Source organism: Pelodiscus sinensis, chromosome 2 (assembly GCF_049634645.1).
Source record: "Pelodiscus sinensis isolate JC-2024 chromosome 2, ASM4963464v1, whole genome shotgun sequence".
Classification (NCBI taxonomy): domain Eukaryota; kingdom Metazoa; phylum Chordata; order Testudines; family Trionychidae; genus Pelodiscus; species Pelodiscus sinensis.
In genome coordinates, this window is record NC_134712.1 from 192,390,048 (window position 1) to 192,413,410 (window position 23,363).

Genomic DNA, 23,363 nt, shown 5'->3' on the forward strand with positions numbered 1-23,363 from the left:
ATGGCAGACGTGCTGTTTACACAGACTCATAAACCTTCAGCAAAAGCTCTAACACTGCCTTCATGTTTAACTCATGTTATATTTTTAGCACTGACCAGTGCTCTCCCCTTTAATACTAGAAGGTTATAAAGTTGCTGTACTTGAATGTCTTGCCAAAAAATAGCAAGAGTGATCAGCCAGCTAAGATTGTACTCTTCTGCGTAGCGTTTTTCACATTAGCAGAAGGACATTAGTAATAGTTGCTAGAAGGTTTAACAGTTTGATTTGTAATCAGATGATACCTGTTTCACACCTCCAGGATATACCTTTTGATATCTATAATTTAATTCAAAATCTGGTCAAGTGGTCCTATCATGGTTTACAGTAGTACATTTTTAGGAGCGCTGCAACTTGTGGGACAACATTTGTACATACAATGAAATATCAGTACATATGTATTTATTGTAATAGTTCTACAAAAATTAGACTACAAGAGGTAGGGGAAAGAGGGAAAATGAAGAAACCAAATACAGTATTTCACTCCCTGCCTTTTGTTGGTTTTTGAAACAATATTATGTATTTCATATGCAAAATTTACATCAGGCTTTATTTTCCTCTAGGTATTTAACAGTGATCATTTTTGTCAGGTAGTGATAGGTCAAAACTTGAACTGTGAGAGAGAGAAAAGACATACTCCCAAGTGAAGTGTGTGTGTGTGTGGGGGGGGGGGGTTTGGTTTTTGTTTTTGTTTTGATATTTTTGGATATCTCGACAAAGCTCAGATAAAACCAATGAAGAAACTGTCAGTTTACATTTACATGTGCTATTTTTTTATCTTGTCTTCCTGACTTGTCTTATTCTGTCATTTAACTACAAAAACAGAACCCCCTCCATGCAACTCTGTATCTCTCCCTCCACCCCTCCAACTGCATAAATGTTGGCAAGCATTTAGTCTTGTCTTTCATGCTGAGCCTATTGGACAAACCGGGCTGAGTGTGTGAGCTTTTCCAAATGAGCCTGAAGGGATTTGTTTCCCAGAGACTGACTCTCTGGTGAGCAGCTTATTGTAGATGTAGTTTAAATATATATATGCTCAAAAGGAATCTTTTAAATTTAATCTTTTGTTACAAGCAGGAGTACAGATGAACAAAGGGGGTTTTAAAGCATATATTATCAGCAATAAATTAGTTTTTCAACTGTAGTATCTTTTCTGCACCTTTGCAGGTTAGAAAGCCAGCTGACATGGTCCAGCCATGGATGTTTAATTGCAGTGTAGACGTACTCTATAAGTCTAGAGGGCAGTGCTGCAGAGGCATTAACATTGCAGGACTAATTGGAGATCCTGGGTGCCCTGTTAAAGTAACCCTTGTCATCATTTATACTAAAAATGATACCCCTCTGGCAATCTGCCATAAGCTAGTTCTTCTGCATCTGCTTTTTAACCATTTTGCTTCCTCTCATTAAGGATCCTGATTCTGCATGTCACAAGCCAAAAGGTGTTTTGCTATTATGCGATATCACCAAAGCCAAGCTGGGGGCTGCAGTTCAAAGGTCTTTTTGTAGTACCCTGCTTTTTTGTATAAAATGAATACAATTTTAAAGAAATCCAGAATTCTCATGTCCAGAAGACTGCTTCTTCCCAGCAGTATGTGTTTCTGGGCTCTTCCCAGCAGTATAATCTTCTGGTCATGGTGTAGAAGATTGCACTGAATTAAGCAAAAGGTGTGCAGGAAACATTTAACTTCAAGTACTAAAACAATTTTTTTTTTTTAGTAATAAAAACAAGAAAATGACTTTTGGCCATATAAATCCTATCTATAATAAAACTAGAATTATATGGCCTGAAACAGCAAAATACATGTTCCAAAAATGTATTAACTGCTAGTAAATTTGAAACGGGATTAAAATGATTGTTGTTTCTTAAAAATACAAGTATTGGAATTGCAGTTTGGTAGTGATCTGGTTACACACAGACTCTGAATGCTGCATCAATTAGCAGTAAGTTTTGCTTTGTTTCCTGATACAATTTTTTAGCATGGAGGTTTGACAAAAGACAAAGGTGACATTTTTAAAACCAGTGTAATTAAATATTTTGGCACAATTAGAAAAGTTTTACCATTAATGGACAAAATTATGTAAATGCCAATAGGATGGCTTACTCTGAAGACCTCTGCAGTATGTATTTAGGTTCTCACGCTGCATTCTACTCACAACAAATCAGACAGGACAGAGACAAACAACTTATTTTTTTCCCTGTCAGCCTTATTATTTATTTCTCCAGGCAGGTAATTGTGTTCAGTAGCAAATCAAGTAGTGGTAGGGCTATATTTGTATTAATACTTTCTATGGAAATAATATTTATTTTAGAGTACTTTCTTTGGGGGGAGGGGAATGATGTTTTTCCCAAATACAGGATACCCCTAGACATTCGTTTGTAAGTTTGCAAGGCTTTTAGTCATGTAGCACTAGATTTCTTCCTTACCCCTACAATAATACCAGTTAATATTGTATATTTTACCTTTTTAAATAGGAACTATGCTTCCAGTTTTTTGTGTAGTGGAACATTATGAAAATTCCATTGAGTATGACTGTAAGGAGGAGCATGCAGAATTTGTGTTGGTAAGGAAGGACATGCTATTCAACCAACTGATTGAAATGGCATTGCTATCACTTGGATATTCTCATAGCTCTGCTGCCCAAGCAAAAGGTAAATATGATTACTACACTGTACTGTTTATTTTATGGGGAAAATATAGGGGGTTTTTTCAGCGATGCAGTGTAATCATTGTTTTATTCCTTGTAGATCGTCTCTCTCAAATTTTTGCTTAATGTATTTTTATTTAGTTAACATATGTTTTGCTCATGGAATGTTGAGGTAGATTATAATTTTTAAAAAATGACTTCAACTGAATCATTAGTATGCTTATTGACCTTAATAATCTGCTCCACTGAGAATCCACAAGGAAGTGTAAAGCATATTTGAGCAGATGGACTGTTGAGAGTCAACTTGCATTTATGACTAAATATCTAGCTCTGTTTCTTTTATTCTGTTACTGATGGGTTTTGTGAATTGTGGGGTATTTTTCAGCACTGAGATTTTCCATTTATAAAATCCTATATAATGTGTATGAAGACTGCCTCATTGAACTGTCAGAAACTTAATTAAAAGTGGTTCTACACATTTAGTTTTGTTTGGAAGATATTTTAAATAATTTTCTATATTACATTTATATAATTTCATAGCATGAAGATATGACTTGCAATTTATTTGTGCTTGTCTTGAAATAAATGAGCGTGGCTCTGCTTAAAATCACAGGTATTGTTTAAAGTTTGATAAAGTACATTTATTTAAATAATTTACTTTCTCTGTCTGGCACAGGGCTAATCCAGGTTGGAAAGTGGAATCCAGTTCCACTCTCCTATGTGACAGATGCCCCTGATGCTACAGTAGCAGATATGCTGCAAGATGTATATCATGTGGTCACACTGAAAATCCAGTTACACAGGTGAGTCACACACATGCCAGTCCTTGGACATGGACAACTATTTGTCTACTGTTACAGTTAGTAATATCACTTGTTTTTGATTCCCACTGTGCTGTGTGCTTAAAGTTCAAAGGCTTATCTACATTCCTTTTAGTCACTATAATTTTGTTACAATATATTGCTCTGGAAAACTTTTAAGTATATAGCTCTGAAACATAGATTTTTCTCTGCATATCTCATTAAAAGTATATTACATTTTAGTCAATTAAATGATGCATTACAAGAAGGCATTTTACATAAAGTTTACTTAAGAGAAAAATATTTTTGCATATCATGAACAGTACCATCTGTGCATTTTGTAAAAGAGTGACTTACTCACACTTATTGTTACTGTCTAGGTTCTTAAATTTCACAATAACAAAAAAGAAAAAAATGGTTAATATATTAATGCTTTTCATGATCAGTTGTGAGAAAGCATTACACCTTAAATTGTTTTACCAAGCGCATCAGAGCAGGAAGGTAGAAGTAACATGAAAAAATAGTCGCCACATGCAGCTGATGTATAATTCATGCATCAATACAGCAGATGTGTTGTATAAAGTAATTAACTAATCGGAACAATCAGGAGACCGAGAGCAATCTCCAGATGCATCTGCTTGATGCGCAAAATGAAATCTGTCTGTCTTAAAGGAATGTTCTGCAGCAGGATGCAATCTTGTAATAATCCCTTTTCTAATCTATGTCTCAAATAGTTGCCCTAAACTAGAAGACTTGCCTCCTGAACAGTGGTCTCACACAACAGTAAGAAATGCTCTGAAGGACTTATTGAAGGATATGAACCAGAGTTCATTGGCCAAGGAGTGTCCCCTTTCACAGGTACTTAGCATAACATGTAATAAATAATGAAGCACTGTAGGCAACACTAATTTGAGATTTCTATAGACTGTCCCAAGTAGTATCTGAAAAGTGAATCTGACAAAATAAAATTAATTTGATCAGTTTGTAAGCTTTTAAAATATGCTGAATTCATCTTTTATATTGTCTTTCATCATTTCCCCAAGAGAAAATAGTGACTCTCTTCACTGCACTGGATGCACTAGGATAGTCTCAGATTAAACTGGATTTTTACTGATTTTTGTCTTCAGTCTTTTGAACTGCTTTGATGTAACTACTTTTTTCAAGCACGTGTTGAAGTTATTAAAAAGGTCTTTACTTACTGCTGTCAAAAGTACTACTGAATTTAAATGCTTGTTACATAACCTATAGTAGTTTTTAAATGCTAATTCATATGCAGTCTGTTTGCCTCACTGTATGGGCGAGGGGAAGAAATCCTCTTCGATGGTATGGTGGTGATGGTTACAAACAACGAAAAAAAATTAGTCTGTTATTAGAACTAATCAAAATACATTTAACAAGGATGACATTTTATATTTACCCATTACTACGTACTGAATTGCTGCTTACCTTGAAGCTGCTTTGCATTGTTCTTTTGCCATTGATTTAAATTGACTTGTAGGAAAATTTATTCGTCTTTATTGTACGGTGTCTGGTGGTGATGAGGGGGGAAACAACAGATTTATTGCTCCCTTTTAATTTTCAAATGTATTTTGTTGTGCTACAGGTGAGACTTCAGACAGAAATTCTGTTTATAAATCAGAGATATTGGTCAATGTGGGTGGAGGGAAGGAAGAAAGGTTGTTTTTAAAAGTGTTTACTTCCTTTTCTCAGAATTGTGGAGTTTTTGAGAAACAGGGCCCTTAATTCATTTAGACAAGATATCTATATATAGAATATTAGCAAAGACTGTTTTCCCATCACTCTTTTTTCCTATAGTAACATTGTCTTCAATGATGTGGCTCCGATATAGGAATTTTTGGAGTGGAAATAATCAAAATTATCTTCACTGGTTGCAAACCATTCTAGTAATATGTTTGCAAAGCTATCTTTTACGTACCTACTATACAAGCGTGCAAGCTCTTGCACTGCTGGCTCATAGAAACTGCAGATAATTTAGGATTCGCTCTACTTTGGTTCACCAGCTTTATATTTTAATTTGATACTGATGGAAAGCAAAGAAGATTGTCTGGAGACAGAATATTTAATTTACATTTTGGAACATTTTTATTGCAACTTGTCCGTGTGTGATACAATAATATAATATGAAGTAAAGTAGACATAAAAGGAAATACATCGTAACATTTTTGGGGAGGATACTATAAATACTTCCTTCAACTAAATGTAGCAAATTCAGTGTCCTCTGAGTAACAATGATTTAGAAGAGTAATGTCAGGTAAAACATCACATTCAAAGGTCCTAAACAATGACAAATGGAATTATTAAAATAAAGAATTGCGAAACCCTAACTTTCCTCCTGATCATTATTTACTGTTTGCATTTCTTTCAGCTTGGAGAAAGAGATGTCTGCTCTTGGTTTCATTTTATTGCAGATTTTGCTTTCATTACCTTTTGATGTAGCCCAGTGTTGTAACATTTAGTTACAAAGATTGAAAACAAGCAGGTTTCTTTTTTGTTTTAAAAAATTGATTCCATTATAAGGTTTAAAAATATAAATATATAGTTTTGAGTCTTGTAAAAATGAGCTGTGATGGACTTTGAATCAGTCCTTTTAAAATTCCATGTAAATTTTCCATTCCTTTTGAGTAAGTTTTGAATCAGACTCTTGGTACCTAAATCTTTGACCTGCTCATTTCCCCTTAAATTGTCTAGAAATGGTTAAACATTCAGACTGGTATAATGAATTGTATATTACTTCCTTATGTAGGAAACACTGGTTTATGAGCAACATTGGACATTCACTGTTTCTTAAATCAATTGAAATTGGGAGTGCTTCAAAACTGATGTGTTTGCAGTCTGGAGATAAGAAAGAAGAGTGTAAAAAAGCTTAGAAACCTCCTCTCCCCTGGGATCAGCTCCATGTGAACAATGCAGAGGTATCTTCCCACTATATGCTTACTCTGGCATAGTGGAGATGTCTGTGGCATCAAAGCAAACAACCATATAGACAGCTAATTATAGCTTTTTAACACAATCATCTAGTTTATTAAAACAAAAATAACTCAAAAATAATCAGATTTTGTCTGTCAAGCTGTCCTTGCCAAGACACATTTTGTATAGGCATGGAAGCTTTTTTCATATACTATGTAAGATGTGAATATACAGCATTGCCAATGTACAATTTGAGAATTGAAAGCTTCAGAGAGTGATGTCCTTAACTAAAAGCTGTTTACTTCAGTCAGTCAATCTTGAGTATTTGTACATAATTTCATTCAGAATGCAAACTGTTCTTTGCTGCAAAAAACCCTTAACCAACTATATTTCTTAGAAAATGCTGACGTCGTTATGGACGGTTGATAATCTGAAGTCAAATATAAGCTGTGCTTGTGATGCAGTTTTACCCCCAAGTTATTAGGCTCTATTTCTTGATTCTTTTTCCTCTTTTTATTATCTTTTCTACTTTGCCATGGATTTGCTTGATCATTTGCTATAACTGAGGGCATCTAGGGATGAAGAGTTGCCCTCATGTTTCTTCGTACCTTCTTCCTGCATTTTCTACCACAAAATGACATAGTGACACTGTTGTTTTGGTGAAAAGGACGGAATGCATATCTGTTTCAAAGTTACTGTCACTATCTTGCTTTGAGAATGTTGTGACTTACTCCTGATTTCCCACTCTTCCAAGGAGGCCAAGTTTCACTTACTATACTGGCCTTGATTGTAAGGAATTTTCATTGACATAAATCATGTTTTGTGGGTGGATAGGATCTTGAACCTAAATTACTATTCAATTAAATACTTAAGAGATCAGAGATAGTTCTCAAAATCTGGCCATAAGCAGGCAAGCAAAAAGAACAGCTACTAACTTCAGATGGTGAATTTTAAGCCACTGGGTATTTGCGTTCAGTTCCCTAGGTTCGTGAATGTCATTACCATAGACTATATTGTGACTTGTAAGCTACAGGCAGGTCTTATACCACTGCAGCATGGCTCACAAGCCCTCTGTGCTCCCCTCCCCCATACTCTGCCTAGCATCCTGGGAATGAGGACACGCTTCTAGATTGCAGGTGGATATAGTGAGATAGGCATTTCAGCAGGAAAGAAGGCTTCAGGGTATAAGCCCTGCAGGGCCTCAGGGCTTCAGCAGTAGCGAGTATGCTCCTGCGTCTGAACTGCTGAAGATTATTGTAGCAACTCAGAGGGCCAGTAAGTTTGGCCAAATCCGACTATACAAAGTTGTACCTCCCACACCCTGTTTTTCTAATATTCTGGGACTAACACCACTACTTTTTTTTTTAATTGGACCAGCTTTTGTTAGTAAGATTGACAAGATTGAAGAGCTCTATGTAAGCTCGAAAGCTAATCTCACTAACAGAAGCTAGCTCAGTAGATGTTAGCTCACCTATCTTCTTTCTCACTTGCCATAGACCAGTGTTTCTCAATCTTTTTTTTTAAATAAAGTAACCCTTAAAAAAAAGTACCCCCAGTACCTACAGTTTTCAGATACACAGAACTTTTTTCTACCATTGCAACACATTTGTTTAAAACAACTTAATCGTAGCTGGGTGGGTGTTGAAATTTTTGGGTGTAAAAATTACGAAAATAATAAAGCGCTGTAAAACTTAAAACAAAAATTCAGTTTTCTCCAAATTTCAGTTGTTGATGTACCCTCTTCTCCCCCCAGACTTCTCTCGAGTACCCCTAAGGGTACTCATACCACTGGTTGAGAAACACTACCATAGACTAGCAGAATATGTTCATGCCATGCAAGAAACTTTTCATGTTTTACTCACCAGGCTTTCATAATTTTTTGCTCACTACCCCCAACTTTTTTTCTTAGATAAGCTGATCTGTTAGAGTGGCAACATGAACTGTTGGCCTGAGTCATGGCCTAAGGCTGCGAAACAGGGGCTCCTGAGTTCTCTCCATAGTTCTCATTGCATATTGATGGGCATATGACTTGCATTTAGTTTCCCTTTTGTGTGATGAGGATAACTAATTTCCTACCCACAGAGGTGTTTATAATGAGTATTTGAACATGATCTTGAAAATGTGTTTGTCACATGGCCATTGTTGCAATGGGTGTGTGTGGTTATACGAAGTGCTTGGCTGTTGTCACGCCCGCCAAGCACTTCACCTGAGCCCTGCCAACTTATCAGTTTCCTCTCGGACTACTACTAGCATTTCAAGCCTCTGAAACAATTCAGATAGCCACCAGCTGCTGCCCTTGTGAATTATGTTATACGAACCTGCCATAAAAATAGTTGAGGAAAATGAGGGCTTCTTTCTTCTGCGAACATGGAATTTCTCTTCCCAGACTGTCAGATTACACTGGCCTACGGATCAGGATAAGCAATATCAGTTCTGCTATCAGTATCAGAGTTAATGCTTGATATCTCTCAACCTTTCAGGGATTTAGTAAAGGAGCTTTATATAATTAAAAAAGGGGGAGATTCCCACTTCTGTAGTGAACAAGCAGTATTTGCTTTTAGCTCTAGAAACATCTGGGATCTCTTCATATGTCATATTTTTATGCAAATTAATATTATTTAGGACTTGTATTATTTACATATCAGTGGAGTGAGTTTGGCTTCTTCCCTCCCTTCCCCCTGCCCTTTTTCATAGAAACCTTTCTAGTTTCTCTTCTGGAACTGACTTATTAGGTGATAGGAAACAAAGTAAAAACAAATGTGCACACATTCAGAAGCATTTCCAAAGTTATATTTTCATAAAATATGCGGCGCATGCAAAATGGTACATAGCATTTTAATAGCTGGAATTAATGTAGTTGTTGCAAATGCATTTTGATCAAACCTTTCTACTGTATCACTGTATTGTATATACTTCACACAAACACAGTGTGCATATAAAATCACATTTCCCTTTTGTTCAAATGTCAAACCCTGAACCTGCCAACTGTTGCATGTGGGCCCATGCAGGGTTAGAGAGGTTCTTGCCTAGTGCCAGGGTTTGCCTACTCAAATCATTTTGCAGGATCTGGGACTGAAGTGATTAGGAGATGTTTCTTTCACCAGCATTAAATAGTCTTTACTGAGATTAGCATATGCCTATATCCTGCCCACTTCAGAACTCTGGTTTTCCACAAAATACCAGTGTATTAGACTGCTTTCTCTTTCATGTTTATTCTAAGCCCAAATATGTAGTATCACAAAATGTTTACAGTTCCTCACTTTTGGAGGGAAATGACTGTTCTCAGTTACAATCAGAATGTAGGAGTTCTCTGGGCAACATATAATTTATGGTTTTCTGGCTGATATCACCTCAGTCTCAACATCTGACAGTTTCAGGCTTTGGCTAGCTGATCCTCTCCCTTTTATCTCAGCCTTCCGAGGGACATCCAATAATTCGCTTCCAGATTCACCCAGGTATCTTCAGGGATCTTGTGTCACTCCCTGCAGTAGACAAGGGGTGTGTGGGAGAGTAGTAGAGAGTGAGTTCTGTCCCCCTCTCTATTGAAGTGGCTGGAGCAATGGAATCCAGCTGCTGCAGAGGCTGGGAAGTGGAGGAAGAAAGGAAGTAGATTCGTTTTTCATTTAGGAAGACCAAGACAGTTAAGCAGCTCTTCCTTAAGAGTTCTTTTACTCAAATATCTGGCAGCAGAATGTTGCCTAATAATATCCAGCTACTAAAATGCCAAGTAATTGTATAGCTATGAAGATCTTGTGTTCGGTGGGCGCAGGAATTAAGTATCTTAAAAACTAGTAGATGTTCTATCCATCTCAGTAAATAATAGGCATTAAAAGGTCCCCCTTTTTATTAAACTAAAAATGAACAGGTAATGTTTTGTTTTAAAATGCTGAGAAACTTTGCAAATAATTAACCACAATATCCTGATCCAGTGAACCTATGGGAAGTTTAGCTTCTGACTTCAGTGGGACCAGGATTTGGGTTGACCATAATGCTTGTTTGTGTAAACTAATATTATTTTCAATAATGAACTGAAAGATGGATTCCTCCTTTTTAACTTTATCTGCGTAAATCTGAGCTCAGTTCTTCAGATTTCTGTTTCTTTTGCAACTGTTTATGGTATCGCTAGCATCTAAAACAGAACAGAGAGCTATGTTCTTTACATTGCTCTAGATTTTAAAGATGTCCTTGATTATTGCATATGAAACAAAAACCTTGAGGGCCTGGACTCAGATTTTGGCAGGTTAGTGAAAGAAAAACTGACTTAAAACATTTTGTGTTTTTATACTTCTTAAGTATATACTCTGACTTGGTATCTGGTTTATGGGGTGGGAGTTGTTTAACATTGCTAAATAGTTTTATTGTTTTTGATATCTTTTCTGTCATCTCTATGGCCTGGATATTTTTAATGGGATACAGAGCCTTTAGCTTCAAGGACAGTAATGTCTGAAAGTTAAAGAGCAACTCGGTTAGCTTTTATTGGACCAACATCTGTTGATAGAAGACAAGCTTTCAAGCTATTACCTCACTTGCCTTGACTCTGTAATATCCTGGGACCAATACTGATACAGAAACAGTGCAAATACTAGGTTGTATGTACAGTAGCTTAGGTGAAATGGGTACTGCTCTTAATCTAGTTATAGAGGGCAAATGTCAGTGGGACAGAAGCCTCTATCAGTGGCACACCTTGTGACAACATTTTGCAGAGAGGCGAAGGATCTGTCAGATGCTGACCATCCCTAATTTTCCATAATCCTCCTGATATGTACATAATCCAGGCTTAAATCTACTAATTTTCTAGGCACACGCGCGCGCGTGCACATGCACATATGCACTTACGTAAAATGTGTGCATTATTCACAACCACGCTGGTCCAGCAAATACAGCCAATAAGCCCATGGGGAGAGGGGAGCGAGTAGTGTATTCGCTATCCCTTTGTCACGTGCACAAACAGCATGGTGAGTGTCTGAGAGGAGACAAGCTGTGAAAAATGTGAAGGGGTTGGGGAATTAACCACTCCAACCACAGGCTGCATATAGCACTCTAGCTCCTACGTATAGACTTCTGGACTGCATTCATGTGCTCTAGATATCAAAACCAAGTCAGGAGGGTGTGCACGGGGCAATATGGCTACGTCTACACTGCAGGTATTTGTCGGCAGAGAGTATGCTAATGACACGCTCATTAGCATTTGTTGCGCTGTCATTTGCATATCTCTGCTGATGCTTTTTGCGCAAGAGGTTTTTGCACAAAAACAAGCAGCGTATATCAGTCCATCTTGCGCAAAAAAAAACTTCTGCGCAAGATCCTGTATACCTCCTTTTATGAGGCATAAGAGATCTTGCGCAAAAGGTGGGTTTTGCGCAAAACAGACCTTTCTACACAGCTTGTTTTTGCGCAAAAACCTCTTCCGCAAAAAGCATCAGCAGAGATATGCAAATAACAGCACGACAAATGCTAATGAGCGCTTCATTAGCATACACTCTGCCAACAAATACCTGCAGTATGGACATAGTCTTAGAGCATGACATGCAGCATTTTGCTTGGACTGTAAATCCATCTCCCTCAGCCCTATTGCCAATCACCTCTATTTGCCTCCTGTCAGACCTCCACTTTGCAGGCTGTAGAGGAGGCAACATGCATTGACTGGATGCAAAAGGGAATGATCATTTTGAAATGAAGATCCAGTCTTGGGACTAAACAAGGTAATTAGGGGCCCTAAGGACAAAGTGTTTCTATGGTGTTTTTTTTTTTTTTTTTTTTAGTTTAAATCAGACTCCACATTGATTTAATGTTTGTTTTTGAATATTTACAATATGCATAGATGTTTCTGTGCGCAACATAAAACAATTTCCTTTGAGTTTAAAATTTTAATAGAAAGAAAATAGAATTGCTGTGAAGAGGTAGAAACATATTCATATCTGAAACATTGTAATTAAGGGTCAAATCATCCTTCTCAGAAAGAAAAGTTATGAAGTTGCCTAGAAGTCCATTTCTGTACCTGGGTTGACTGACTGGGGACAGCAATGTCCCTTATCAAATTAATGTAGGCTCTGATATAAAAGGGTCCCGTTAGTATAGTGATGAAGGGACCTTCTGTCTGGGATCCCCATGTGCATCTGCTTCCACATTGGTATAGGGACTCCTATCTTGGAAGGGTGTGTTCATGCAAGGTAATACATGACACTTCACACTATTGATTCACAAAAGATAAATGCTGATAAATAGTTGTAGGCAGCAGCCTTTTACTCACCTTTCACCCTAACATTGCAGAGCCCTGCACGGATACATAATTTGCATCCATATCCACAAAAATGAGATGCAGATATCTGCATCTACATCCTTGGATGTGGGTACCAAGGATATAAAGCAGCTATGCATGGATTTGCGGGGTTCTACTAATATCCGAGGAAAAGTTCTATGGCTTGTTGGCATGTGATATTGTTTCTGTGCTTCTTCCCATTCTTCAAGTAGTGGCCAATTCTGATCTATATTTATGTGGTTTTCAGCCTGTACCCGTGTGAAGGATGTCTGCATAATATGGCTGTGAAGTTTTAGGGAAGTGGAAGGAGTAAAACAAGGAACACTGCTAATTTCGGGGGGGGCGGGGCGGGGAAGATGTCTTGTGTATATATATTAGAAAACTGAACTCAGTTTATTTCACTTTCACTTCAATGAGAGTCTTGACGGAGGCCATGTACAATAACTATTGTTTTAAAGTGTCACATATACATATCTTTGTAGCATATTTAGTGACAGTAAATAATATACTGCTCAAGAACTGCATTTTATTATAAATGCTTTCTTGTGCCGTTTCTTAATGCACCACTTAAGCATATTGTGTCTATAGAAGTGTCTGAATATGAACCCTGATTTTTCTTAACTTTCACTAGAAGGTTATTCCCCAGCTACTCCCCCAGCTTTCTTTTAAAACAAGATTTGAAAATAACACATACAATTTTTCTTTTATTGGAAACTGGTTGCTTGTGAGTACTATAAGAGTATAAACAACATCAGAGATCCTTTAACATAACATAAGAGAGCCTTTAGTCGCTTTGCTCTCTAGCTTTGGAACTCATTGCCAATTGAAGTAAGGAACGCTCTGACAGTTGGGACTTTTAAATCTAGACTTAAAAGTTATTTGTTCTGTTTAGCATTCTTAAAATGATTCTATTAGGAATTGTATGTGCTCCAGTTTTAATTTTAACTCATAATGATTGTAAAGCACCCTGGGATGCTTGCATGAAGGGCGCTACAGAAATCCAAGATTGTATTGTATTGTGTTGTAATGTATTGTGTTATTACATGGTGCTGGAGTTGGACCACGGACAATTCTTATAGAAAGCATTTGAATACTTAGCTAAAGATAAGGAGTGGGGGTTGGGTGTCTCTTCTTGCTTGTTTCTCCCCTTTTCTATGTCAGTTATTTTATTAAACAAAATTAACATGGCAGTTATTCCCTAAGAAATGCCAGCATAATTTACTGTCTGTGAAGGCGCTCAAAATGTAAACCAGATGATAAACTAAAAATAAAAAAGTCCACATTAAGATTTAATTGCACTTCCCTTTCTATATTGTGTTCTTATGTAAAACACATTACTAACAGTATTTTCTTTCTCACTTCCTCCACTTTTAACTGAATTTCATTAACAATGAAGAAATATATGGTCTCTGATACAGTTATGTTAGTCAACAGTTACTCCCTTAACTTAATGTATATGTCCCTTGGCTTTTTTTTTTTTTTAAATAAAAACAAGATAGCACTGATTAGAGCAAGGTATTGCACAGATATATGACTTACATGTTCTTCAACTCACAGCTTTGTTAGTGCAGGTCAGTTCCATATTCTACACTAATACCAGTTTCGTCCTCTATGTTGCGTACCCTTAGTAGTTGCGAGTGATAAAGTATTTTTCCAAATTCAGTAATGAATTAGTGTATTGTGACTTGTCAGTTTAAGGAATTCAAATAAAGCTTTATTTCTGTCCATTAAAAAACTCTTATCTGGGCTGACAACTTAAGTCCTCTTCAAAAGGCAAGTGGACAAAATTAATCTGACTTATCACATGGGTTTTTTTCATCATGCTGCCATAACCATGTCCATTTTGCCCTGACTACAGGTAAACATGGCTGGGGGAAGAAGGGGAGTTGTCACAAATGTTTGATATAATTTTTCCCCCCCTATAAAATGTTCCCAGCATATAGAAGTGACTCAAGTGTATTAACAGCATATTCTGGTCCTCATGCAGAGTGCTGTGCTGGTATGCATTGTTGACAGTCTCGTGGAGAAAAAAAAAAGAAGAATTGGACTCATAATAATCCTTTACACCTGACAGGAATGAAAGCACAGTGAGACCCAATTCTTGAGTGGCTACATAGAGAGATAAGCACTCTGATTTTGACAGACCAAATACTTCCTTCCTTGTCAGATTGATTTCAACTCTGACTTGAATGCACACTGAAGATTATTTGAGAGGGTGAGAGAGGTTTTTTTTTTTTAAAGGTTCTGATATCTACAAAACCTCTTTTATAAAGCTTATTTTTTTTTAAATAAAAAGGGATGTGTAGTTTCCTCTTTTCTTCCCTCTTGGACTCCTCAAAATACATATTAGGGAAAGGTGAGGTCTCCATCTACTTCCTTGCATGACTCCTCTGTAGGAAAAAAATAGTATCAAATTCCTTTGATGCCTTGCAACATTGATCTGAAGACAGGTTTTTTAGTCCTGAGAACTGTAATCAAACCTCAAACACCTGCCAGCAGCCTGAGACCTGTCTTCCTCCAATTCTTAGAATAAACAATCTAAAGAAATCTGTGTTCCCCAAGGGTGAGAAGATATAAAAGGTCTCCACCATGTATGGGAGTTTAGAGAATACGCTAAACATAATATACCCAGAGCCTCAAAACATTTACAAGCTTGCAAAGTTATTTCTTTTCTGTGATCTTGATGTGGCGTAGCTTGCTAAAAAGGATCCATCTCTTAAAGATTTGGTAGCTCTAAAAGAGATTATCAACAGGAAAAATGTACTCCGTGATGAGAGTGTGAAACTTCTGCTAAGACCCTTACTACTAACATCTATTCTGGGTCAAGGAGGAATAAAGCACTCTCTCAGCTTGACTAGTGCTTAGCATGGAAAAGTGTATCGTGTAAAGGTCTAATGTTCAAAATTCTATCTCCCTCTCCAAAACTGTTTTCCCACGTATCAAAATATTCTCTAAAAGTAGATGGCCTAAACACAGCTCTGTTCTCATGGATGTTCTCTGAATGCCCCTTCCAATAAACTCAAATATATTTTGCAGTACTGAGGACTCCAAAAGTTGTCAGGGGCTTATTCCCTAATCTTTGTTCATCCAAAAGAAAAGATGCCAAGTGTATGATGAAACCCACAGGCTACGTCTACACTGGCCCCTTCTCCGGAAGAGGCATGCTAATTTACAACTCTGGAATAGGGAAATCCGCGGGGGATTTAAATATCCCCCGCGGGATTTAAATAAACATGGCCGCCGCTTTTTTCCGGCTTGGGGAAAAGCCGGAAAAGAGCGTCTAGACTGGCGCGATCCTCCGGAATAAAGCCCTTTTCCGGAGGATCTCTTATTCCTACTTACTTACCTTGCAAGTAGGAATAAGAGATCCTCCGGAAAAGGGCTTTATTCCGGAGGATCGCGCCAGTCTAGACGCTCTTTTCCGGCTTTTCCCCAAGCCGGGAAAAAAAGCGGCGGCCATGTTTATTTAAATCCCCCACGGATTTCCCTATTCCAGAGTTGTAAATTAGCATGCCTGTTCCGGAGAAGGGGCCAGTGTAGATGTAGCCACACTGTCTGTTAAAAGGGTATTCAAGGAATTAAAATAGTAGATTCTCTCTAGGAAGTAATTGTTGCTGCAGAGCCATGGGACTTTTGGAATCAACAGTTGATCAATATGCATGTCACTCTGGCAAGTGGTTATCAAAAAACAATGAGGTGTGTCTCAATGTTTCCTGTGTCCTGTCTGGTTTTGTTTTTCCAGACTAGGTGAACTTTTTGTGAAAACTTTCATCACTAAAGCCAGTAACACAGATGGGAAAGATCCCTTGTAACTGGCGCACTTTAACTCTGCCCTTTCTGCCCAAGTGGACTTTATTCTTCCATGTTTCCTTAATAGAGCTAAATATACATACTTGAATGGGGTATTGTTTGATTTGGGGTCATTATCGCTAAACTGAACACAAGCTCCTAATGTAGTGCTGTGGCAAAAAGCCTAACTTAATTATTTTATGCAGTATTGTAGCCATATTGCTTCCTGGATATCAGAGGGGCAAGTTGAGGGCGAGAGTGTCTTTTATTGGACATCTTCTATTCATGAAAGCAACACGCTTTCAAGCTTAAGTAAAGAAGAGATTTGAATAGCTCCGCATGCAGTTGGAAGCTTGTTCTTCTAGCAGAAGATATTTTCTGACACACCTTATCGCTCTAACATAATTAATAATAATAAAGTTTACCATGGGTCATGGCAATAAACCCCAAGTCATGAGAGGGTTCCTTATTGTTTTAGGCACTGTACCAATACAGAATTATAGATGATACCTGCTACAGAGAAAATTAAAGATGTCGGACACACAGGATCGAGAAAGAAAGGTTTGTAAGCCACAAGCAGAGTCAACTATGTGATAGTGACATGATCCAAAATTGGATCTAGTTAGGAGAAGACAAGGTAAATGGAAAGAAAGTTGAAGGGAGAGGGAACATTGAAGGGAAAGGTGGGCAGAAACAGCACAGTGGGGAAGAGAGTATAAAGGCAGATCAGAAGAGAAGTTGAGAGAGAGAAAGGGAGATTTGGGAGGAAATAGCCAATCAGGACAAGGCAGAGAAAGTCCTGCTGAAACTTCTCTGAATGTCCAAAGGTCCCTGCTTCTGCAGTTGCTTCTACAACTCCTTTGGGTGGCTGGTTCCTCCTCCCAGTTTTTCTGCAAGGCCTGGTGGCAGGGAGAAGCAACCATTTGGCTCTGAGTGCCCTCAGAGAATGGGTGAGTGTCTCCCATTCAGTTTTGGGTCCCAAGAGGTGCTGAAGGGAAATGTGGCCCCATTTTAGACACACTCAGCAGTCCCTGCTTTCACAGCTTGGATCTATCAACATACAAGTATCTTGCAGGAGTAAGGAGCTGATATTCTCATTTTATATGGTATCAGTTAGACCTCTCCTGGAATATTGCACGCACCTCTGATGTGCATACTTTTAAAAGGGCATGAAAAATTGGAAGTAGTTGAGAGTAGAGCTGTAAAAAGGATTGGTGGTCTGGTAAACACGTCTTAGATTAACTCCTTTTAGTCTCTTAATGCATCTATTTTGATTTTTGAAGAGAGAAGGTTAAGAGGTAACTTACACTCAGCCCCTGAAACTTCATATGGCAATGATAGCATATTAGTGGCCTTTTCTTTTTTCCAACCAACTAAATTCAAACTGGGAAATAAGACAAGTTTTTAAGGGTAGTTAACCAGTGGAGCAGATTATCAAGAGATGATGTTACAAATTTACCCGCTCTTGAAGTCTTAAAATTACAATTATATGTCTTTGTGGAAATCTGTAGTTTAATGGTGAGTTGTTGGGGAAGATTCCAAAGTCGATAGGTGAAATTCTATGGACAGCTTTTTGTTGTGGAAACCAGATGCCCCAAGCCTTCCATTTATACCAGTGTCTTCTAGCTCTAGCAATAGATGTGTTTTCAGTATCCATAACCCAGAGTTTTCAGTTTGTTCCCTCTTTTTTTCTTCTTCTTCTTCTCTCATTTCTGAAGACCTGAGAGCACTATGCAGACAAACAACACATTTAATCTTAATTGAGGCAGAGTGGCATTTGAAAACCAGGGTTCCTGATTGGAAATAAATAGTAGCTCAAGCCCCTTTCCCTAGTCATATGCTCCTTTCATGGGTTGCGCTGCTGGAAGCCAGCCCAGAAACTCAAAAGTTGAAGTTACTGGAAGGTGAACACTGAAGTTAAGTCTTCTCATATGAAACAGACTCTACTTCTAAATACCCAAGGCCATTTTCATTCAGTAAGATAAAGCTAGGAACCTGTCTTCTATTGCCACTATTTTAGTCATTTTTTAGATTTTTATCCAGCTTGACTTCAGGAAGAGTCTAGTCAGCAGGATGCTTAAAATTCAAGCCTTTGCTATTTGGAGCCCTAATACTTTAGGTAGTGGGCAGTAATTTTAAGATTAACTCTTGATATTTTGGTATCTCAGAGTATGGGTGCCCAACTTGAAACATTTTAAAGGGGAAGGGATGATTTTCAAAGGGTGGTGCTTGCTCCTTTCTGAAAGTCAATTATTTTGGGGTGCCCAACTAGGATCCCCAAAATAAGATGACAAAAATCACCATTTTCTTTAAAAAATGTTGGTGTCCTTTGGATTTCTGCCATTTTCAGTATTCCCATTATCTGTGAACTAGCATTTCCTTCCACCCCTCTATTTTTATTTTTGAACCTTTAGCCTCTGTGGATATGAGGCTGGTATCTTGGAAAGCAGACTTTTTTTTTCCCTCGGCTTTATTTATATCCATTAGGAGAAGGGGAGATGGCTTCTCTGTCATTTAAATTTCCAATCTTCACATTGCAAGAAGACAGCAGTACAAGAATCTGTAGTTAATTCTTAGAATGGAAACTACACTTCAGATTACTTGACTAAAAACAAGGACTGCCACAACCTACTAATAATGGAGGTAATTTTCCATTCTCTCTGTAATAAGACAGCCTTTAGAAGCAATGGGAAAGGGGGAGGAGCTAATCTAAATTAAATTACTTGTATGATGTAGGAAGGGATGCAGAAGGCAAAGGGTGGTACTTTATTTTTTTTAAAACCTCATTTGATAATTTTTAGGACCGCCTTTATGCAATTTTTTATTTATATGGCCAGCACTAGTCCTACAGATCACTGTAGTTTTCATGACTTTGGCAACAGTACAGGAGTCAAATCTTCATCCATATGCACTGCCAAAGGCACGGACAGGTTTCTCACCATCAGGAATGTATCTCTGTCCATCTATTTTTTTTCTTCAACATATTTATAGAGGGAATGACAAAGCAAACCCCTGTGTCACTTATATTTCAAGGTACTAAAGAATCTAAGGGGGGGTGCATGTGTCTGTTAACCCAGCCCATTTTAACATGTCCATGTCCTAAAAACAACTTATGGTGTATGGATGTTTTGCAGTTGTAAAACTAATTTTAAAGAGACAGAATTATTATCTGGATGTCAGTACATCAGGCACCAAGTTGCACCTTCCCAAGTGTGTGGAATAGCATAATCTCAAATGATGTGATAGATCTTGGAGCCAAGGACTATTTCTGATAATGTATTTACATGATTGGGCCTAGATGCACAATTGTTGTATTCATTAAGTAATATGTAAACATGATCTTAAACTTCCTTATTGTTATCCCCTGTTGATGGCTTTTGTTCCTTTGGGTAAAGCACATATTGAGATATGCATAGTACCTCCTCTTTAATACCTCTCCCATATCCAGAGCTATACTCTGTTCTTAAATTCAGCACCATTTAAACGTTATCTAAGTACTGAAATGGAGATTCACAGTTTGAATATTTGTTAGGCAGATTATAGTGACAATAGGAAGTATCTTTCCTTGCCAAATATCTAGAGATCTAAAGTGGTGAATTTATGGAAGCGAAAATAGATAGAACTCTAAAAGTTGAATTTAAAAAAAAAATTGGAGCCAGTACTTTGACAGATTGTTCAGTCAATGTTCGTTTTATTGAGAATTATAAAAAAAGGTGCTTAACGCTTCTGTACCATTAATATAATACATTAAAAGGTTACTGTCAAGATTAGTGTTTCAATTCTGAAAATTGACTGTAGGGGTTTATGGGCAGTACTATTCATATTCTGCTTGGCAGATATATCTTTTACTTTCCACTTGACAAAAATCATTACATTGTTATAAGGCTTTATATTGAAGAGCTTGATAAATGGCAAAACATAAATAAAATTCCATTGAAAAGGGAGAGAATAAATGTGTTCCATTTATGGCAAACCAAATTTAACAGATGCAGATTACATGCAAGACAAGGTTGTTGAAAATAGCCAGTGTCGAAAAAGTGCAGAATTGAACTTGTTTTAATGTTCAGTGTGCAATGTCTGCTATCACTATAGTACTCCATTTCAAAAGCATACATTCCTTCCTATAGAAAAAATCAGATTCCTTGGTTGAAAATAATTAGCATTCAGAAACCAGATAGCATGTTTTTGGGTATTCATGAGATCTCTGTTTGAAAAAATGTTTTTAACTTGTAGAAATGTGTTGCAACACACAGATGGGAAGAAAAAGAAAAAAAATCTCTTTAGCAAGCACTGTGTGTAAAAGGAGTATTACATTTTGCACGCTCCTGATTACCCTGTATAAACAGTTTTTGACATCTGTCTTTATAGTTTGCGAGGAGAAGAAGACTTTGTTAAAAGAACCATTTTTATACAGCAGTCACCATTTCAGTCTTGCTTTACCTGTATTATGAAAGCAGATGGTCTGCATGTCTTTTGAATATTTATAACTATCAAAAACAATCTCTTGCTATTCACCCTTAGGCTTATGAGATGTCAGGACTGTTCTGGTTGAAAAAAAATCATCTTGGGTGTTTACAGAAAGAGGATTACATTAAGCTGAAATGACTATACATTTTCTAGTTTAATATTTGTCCATCAGCTGTTTAATCGTATTTAGATAATTGTGTAAATAAGTTGTTGCAGCCCTTACCCCCTCCACCGATAGAGCTTGAAAGCTTTAAACACTGATGAACCAGTTTCATAAATGATTCTCTTCTCTCCCACCTCCTGCCCTTCCAGTTAAACAATCAGAAAGGCCTAAATAAGTTTTGGTTATGATACCTCTTTGACAGGGACATTTCATACCAAATAATCCCTAATATCTAGCTCAGAGTATTGTAAGAGAACTGTTGTCTCTTGTTCCCTCTGCTAAATCTGTTACCATGTATTTGTTCTGTACAAATACTGCATCCCAAATACCCTTTGATGAGGTTGTTTCCTATGCTTCAGTCTTGCCATCTAAGAGTAAGTTTAAGGTTATTTTGGGGGAAGTTTTGGGACTGTGTGGCTTCAATGTTTTCGACTGGAAGCTGAGCAATCACTGATAACAGATTTTGCTGTGGTTGGTTGATTTGGCAGGAAAGCATGAACCATTTTGGTTTGGATGATTGAATTAACCTGATTAACACTGTTGTTGTTTTGCAAAAAGGGCAAAAATAGACTCTTAGTCATAACCGATCAGGTTTTGTTTTTGTTTTTACCTGGTTAGTGAATAGTGATACAGGAAACAGTAAAGGAATACTTCCTCGAAAGTACGTACGGTGGCTGCTACCATGACCAGACAGAATCAAATATATAATTGTTTCTCTTGCCTAGTGAAACACCTCAGCTGCATCTAGACTGGCATGATTTTGCAGAAATACTTTTAATGGAAAAGTTTTTCCGTTAAAATTATTTCCGCAAAAGAGCATCTAGATTGGCACGGATGCTTTTGCACAAAAAGTGCTTTTGCACAAAAGCATCCATGCCCAGTATAGACGTGCTTTTGCGCAAGAAAGCTCCGATGATCATTTTAGCCATCGGGCTTTTTTGCGCAAAAAATTAAGGTGCCGGTCTACACTGGCCCTCTTGCACAAGTATTCTTGCGCAAGAGGGCTTATCCCTGAGTGGGAGCGTCAAAGTATTTGTGAAAGAAGCACTGAATTCTTACATTAAAACGTCAGTGCTCTTGCGCAAATTCAAGCGGCCAGTGTAGACAGCTGGCAAGATTTTCCGCAAAAGCAGCTACTTTTGTGCAAAATCTTGCCAGTATAGACGCACCCCTCATGTATTGGCTGTTAGGATAAAAAAATGGCTGACACTGGCAACTTGTTTTTATAAAGCAGTGGACATTTTAAAAAAATAGTACTTTCTAGAGAGTGCTTGAAACTTCTTGAGGAACACTTCATGTCTATTATATCTATGATATTTAATCTTTTCAGGGGATGAGAATCAGTTTTTAAAACTATGTTCTAAGGAAAACTAAGCAGAAATGGTAGACCAATTCTAGTCCTATTTCATCACAGTTACCGAAGACTTAATTATAAATAATGTATCTGGCTGAAAAAGAAAGCGCAGACTGCGACAGATGGGTAGTAGTGGGGTTTCTGTCAAGGTGGCATCATTTCAGATTAGATCTTCATCAGAATCTCAAAACAGAATTGTAAGTACTGCTAGTGTACTTTTAGGAGGGCGTGTGTGTGTGTGGTGGATTGGTGTGTGTGAGAGACTTTGTATCCAAAAGCAACTTGGTCTGAAGCATACGGTTGTGGGAGGTACTCTAAGGTTTTGAGATCTATGGCCAACTTATACAGTTTATCAATTTTCTTTCACAGAAAGTGTGAAAGCTGTGGCCAGATCATGGGGGTGAGTACTGTGATGCATTTGAATATGTCTGAGATTTATGCAGGCTGCACATTGTGCTAGCTCCTCTTCCCTGTTCCTGGGAAGCATCTACAGCTATAGCCTGTATATAGGGTGTATCTGGATAAGGAATTTACATGGTTCAGCCTCAGACCACAAGACAATCAATTTTAACACTTGTGGACTGTGAGATCACAGAGGAATACAAGGCGCCAGCCAAGAGTTTGAGGGGTTTTGCATGTAGTGTGACCTGTGGTGGAAAGAGAAATCTCAGTGTGCCTAAGATCAGGACTGTGGTTCCCTCAAGGATATTGGGAATATCTTCCAAGACACAAACACACCATGAGCTTCTGACAACAAGGGCAGACAAATCAAGGATAGAAACAGCGAAGAAAAGATTTGATGAAGGTACTTGATAGAGTAGGAAGATATGAACATTTTACAAATCTAGTAAAACTGTTACCTTAAAGCTTTATCCATCCATCCTAAATAAATAATTGTTACCACTTGTTTTAAATTACACA

The 23,363-nt window shown here is 37.6% G+C and overlaps 1 protein-coding gene across 10 annotated transcripts in view; it reads left to right on the forward strand.

Annotated features, from left to right (window-relative positions):
* Positions 1–23,363, forward strand: part of SATB1 (SATB homeobox 1) — a 111,333-nt gene that overhangs the window by 23,728 nt on the left and 64,242 nt on the right. For all 10 annotated transcript variants that reach the window (XM_075922093.1, XM_075922097.1, XM_075922098.1 and 7 more), the window contains 3 exons: positions 2,510–2,686; positions 3,359–3,485; positions 4,217–4,340. In XM_075922093.1, coding sequence (XP_075778208.1) covers positions 2,510–2,686; positions 3,359–3,485; positions 4,217–4,340 — 428 coding nt within the window. The remainder of the gene's footprint in view (positions 1–2,509; positions 2,687–3,358; positions 3,486–4,216; positions 4,341–23,363) is intronic.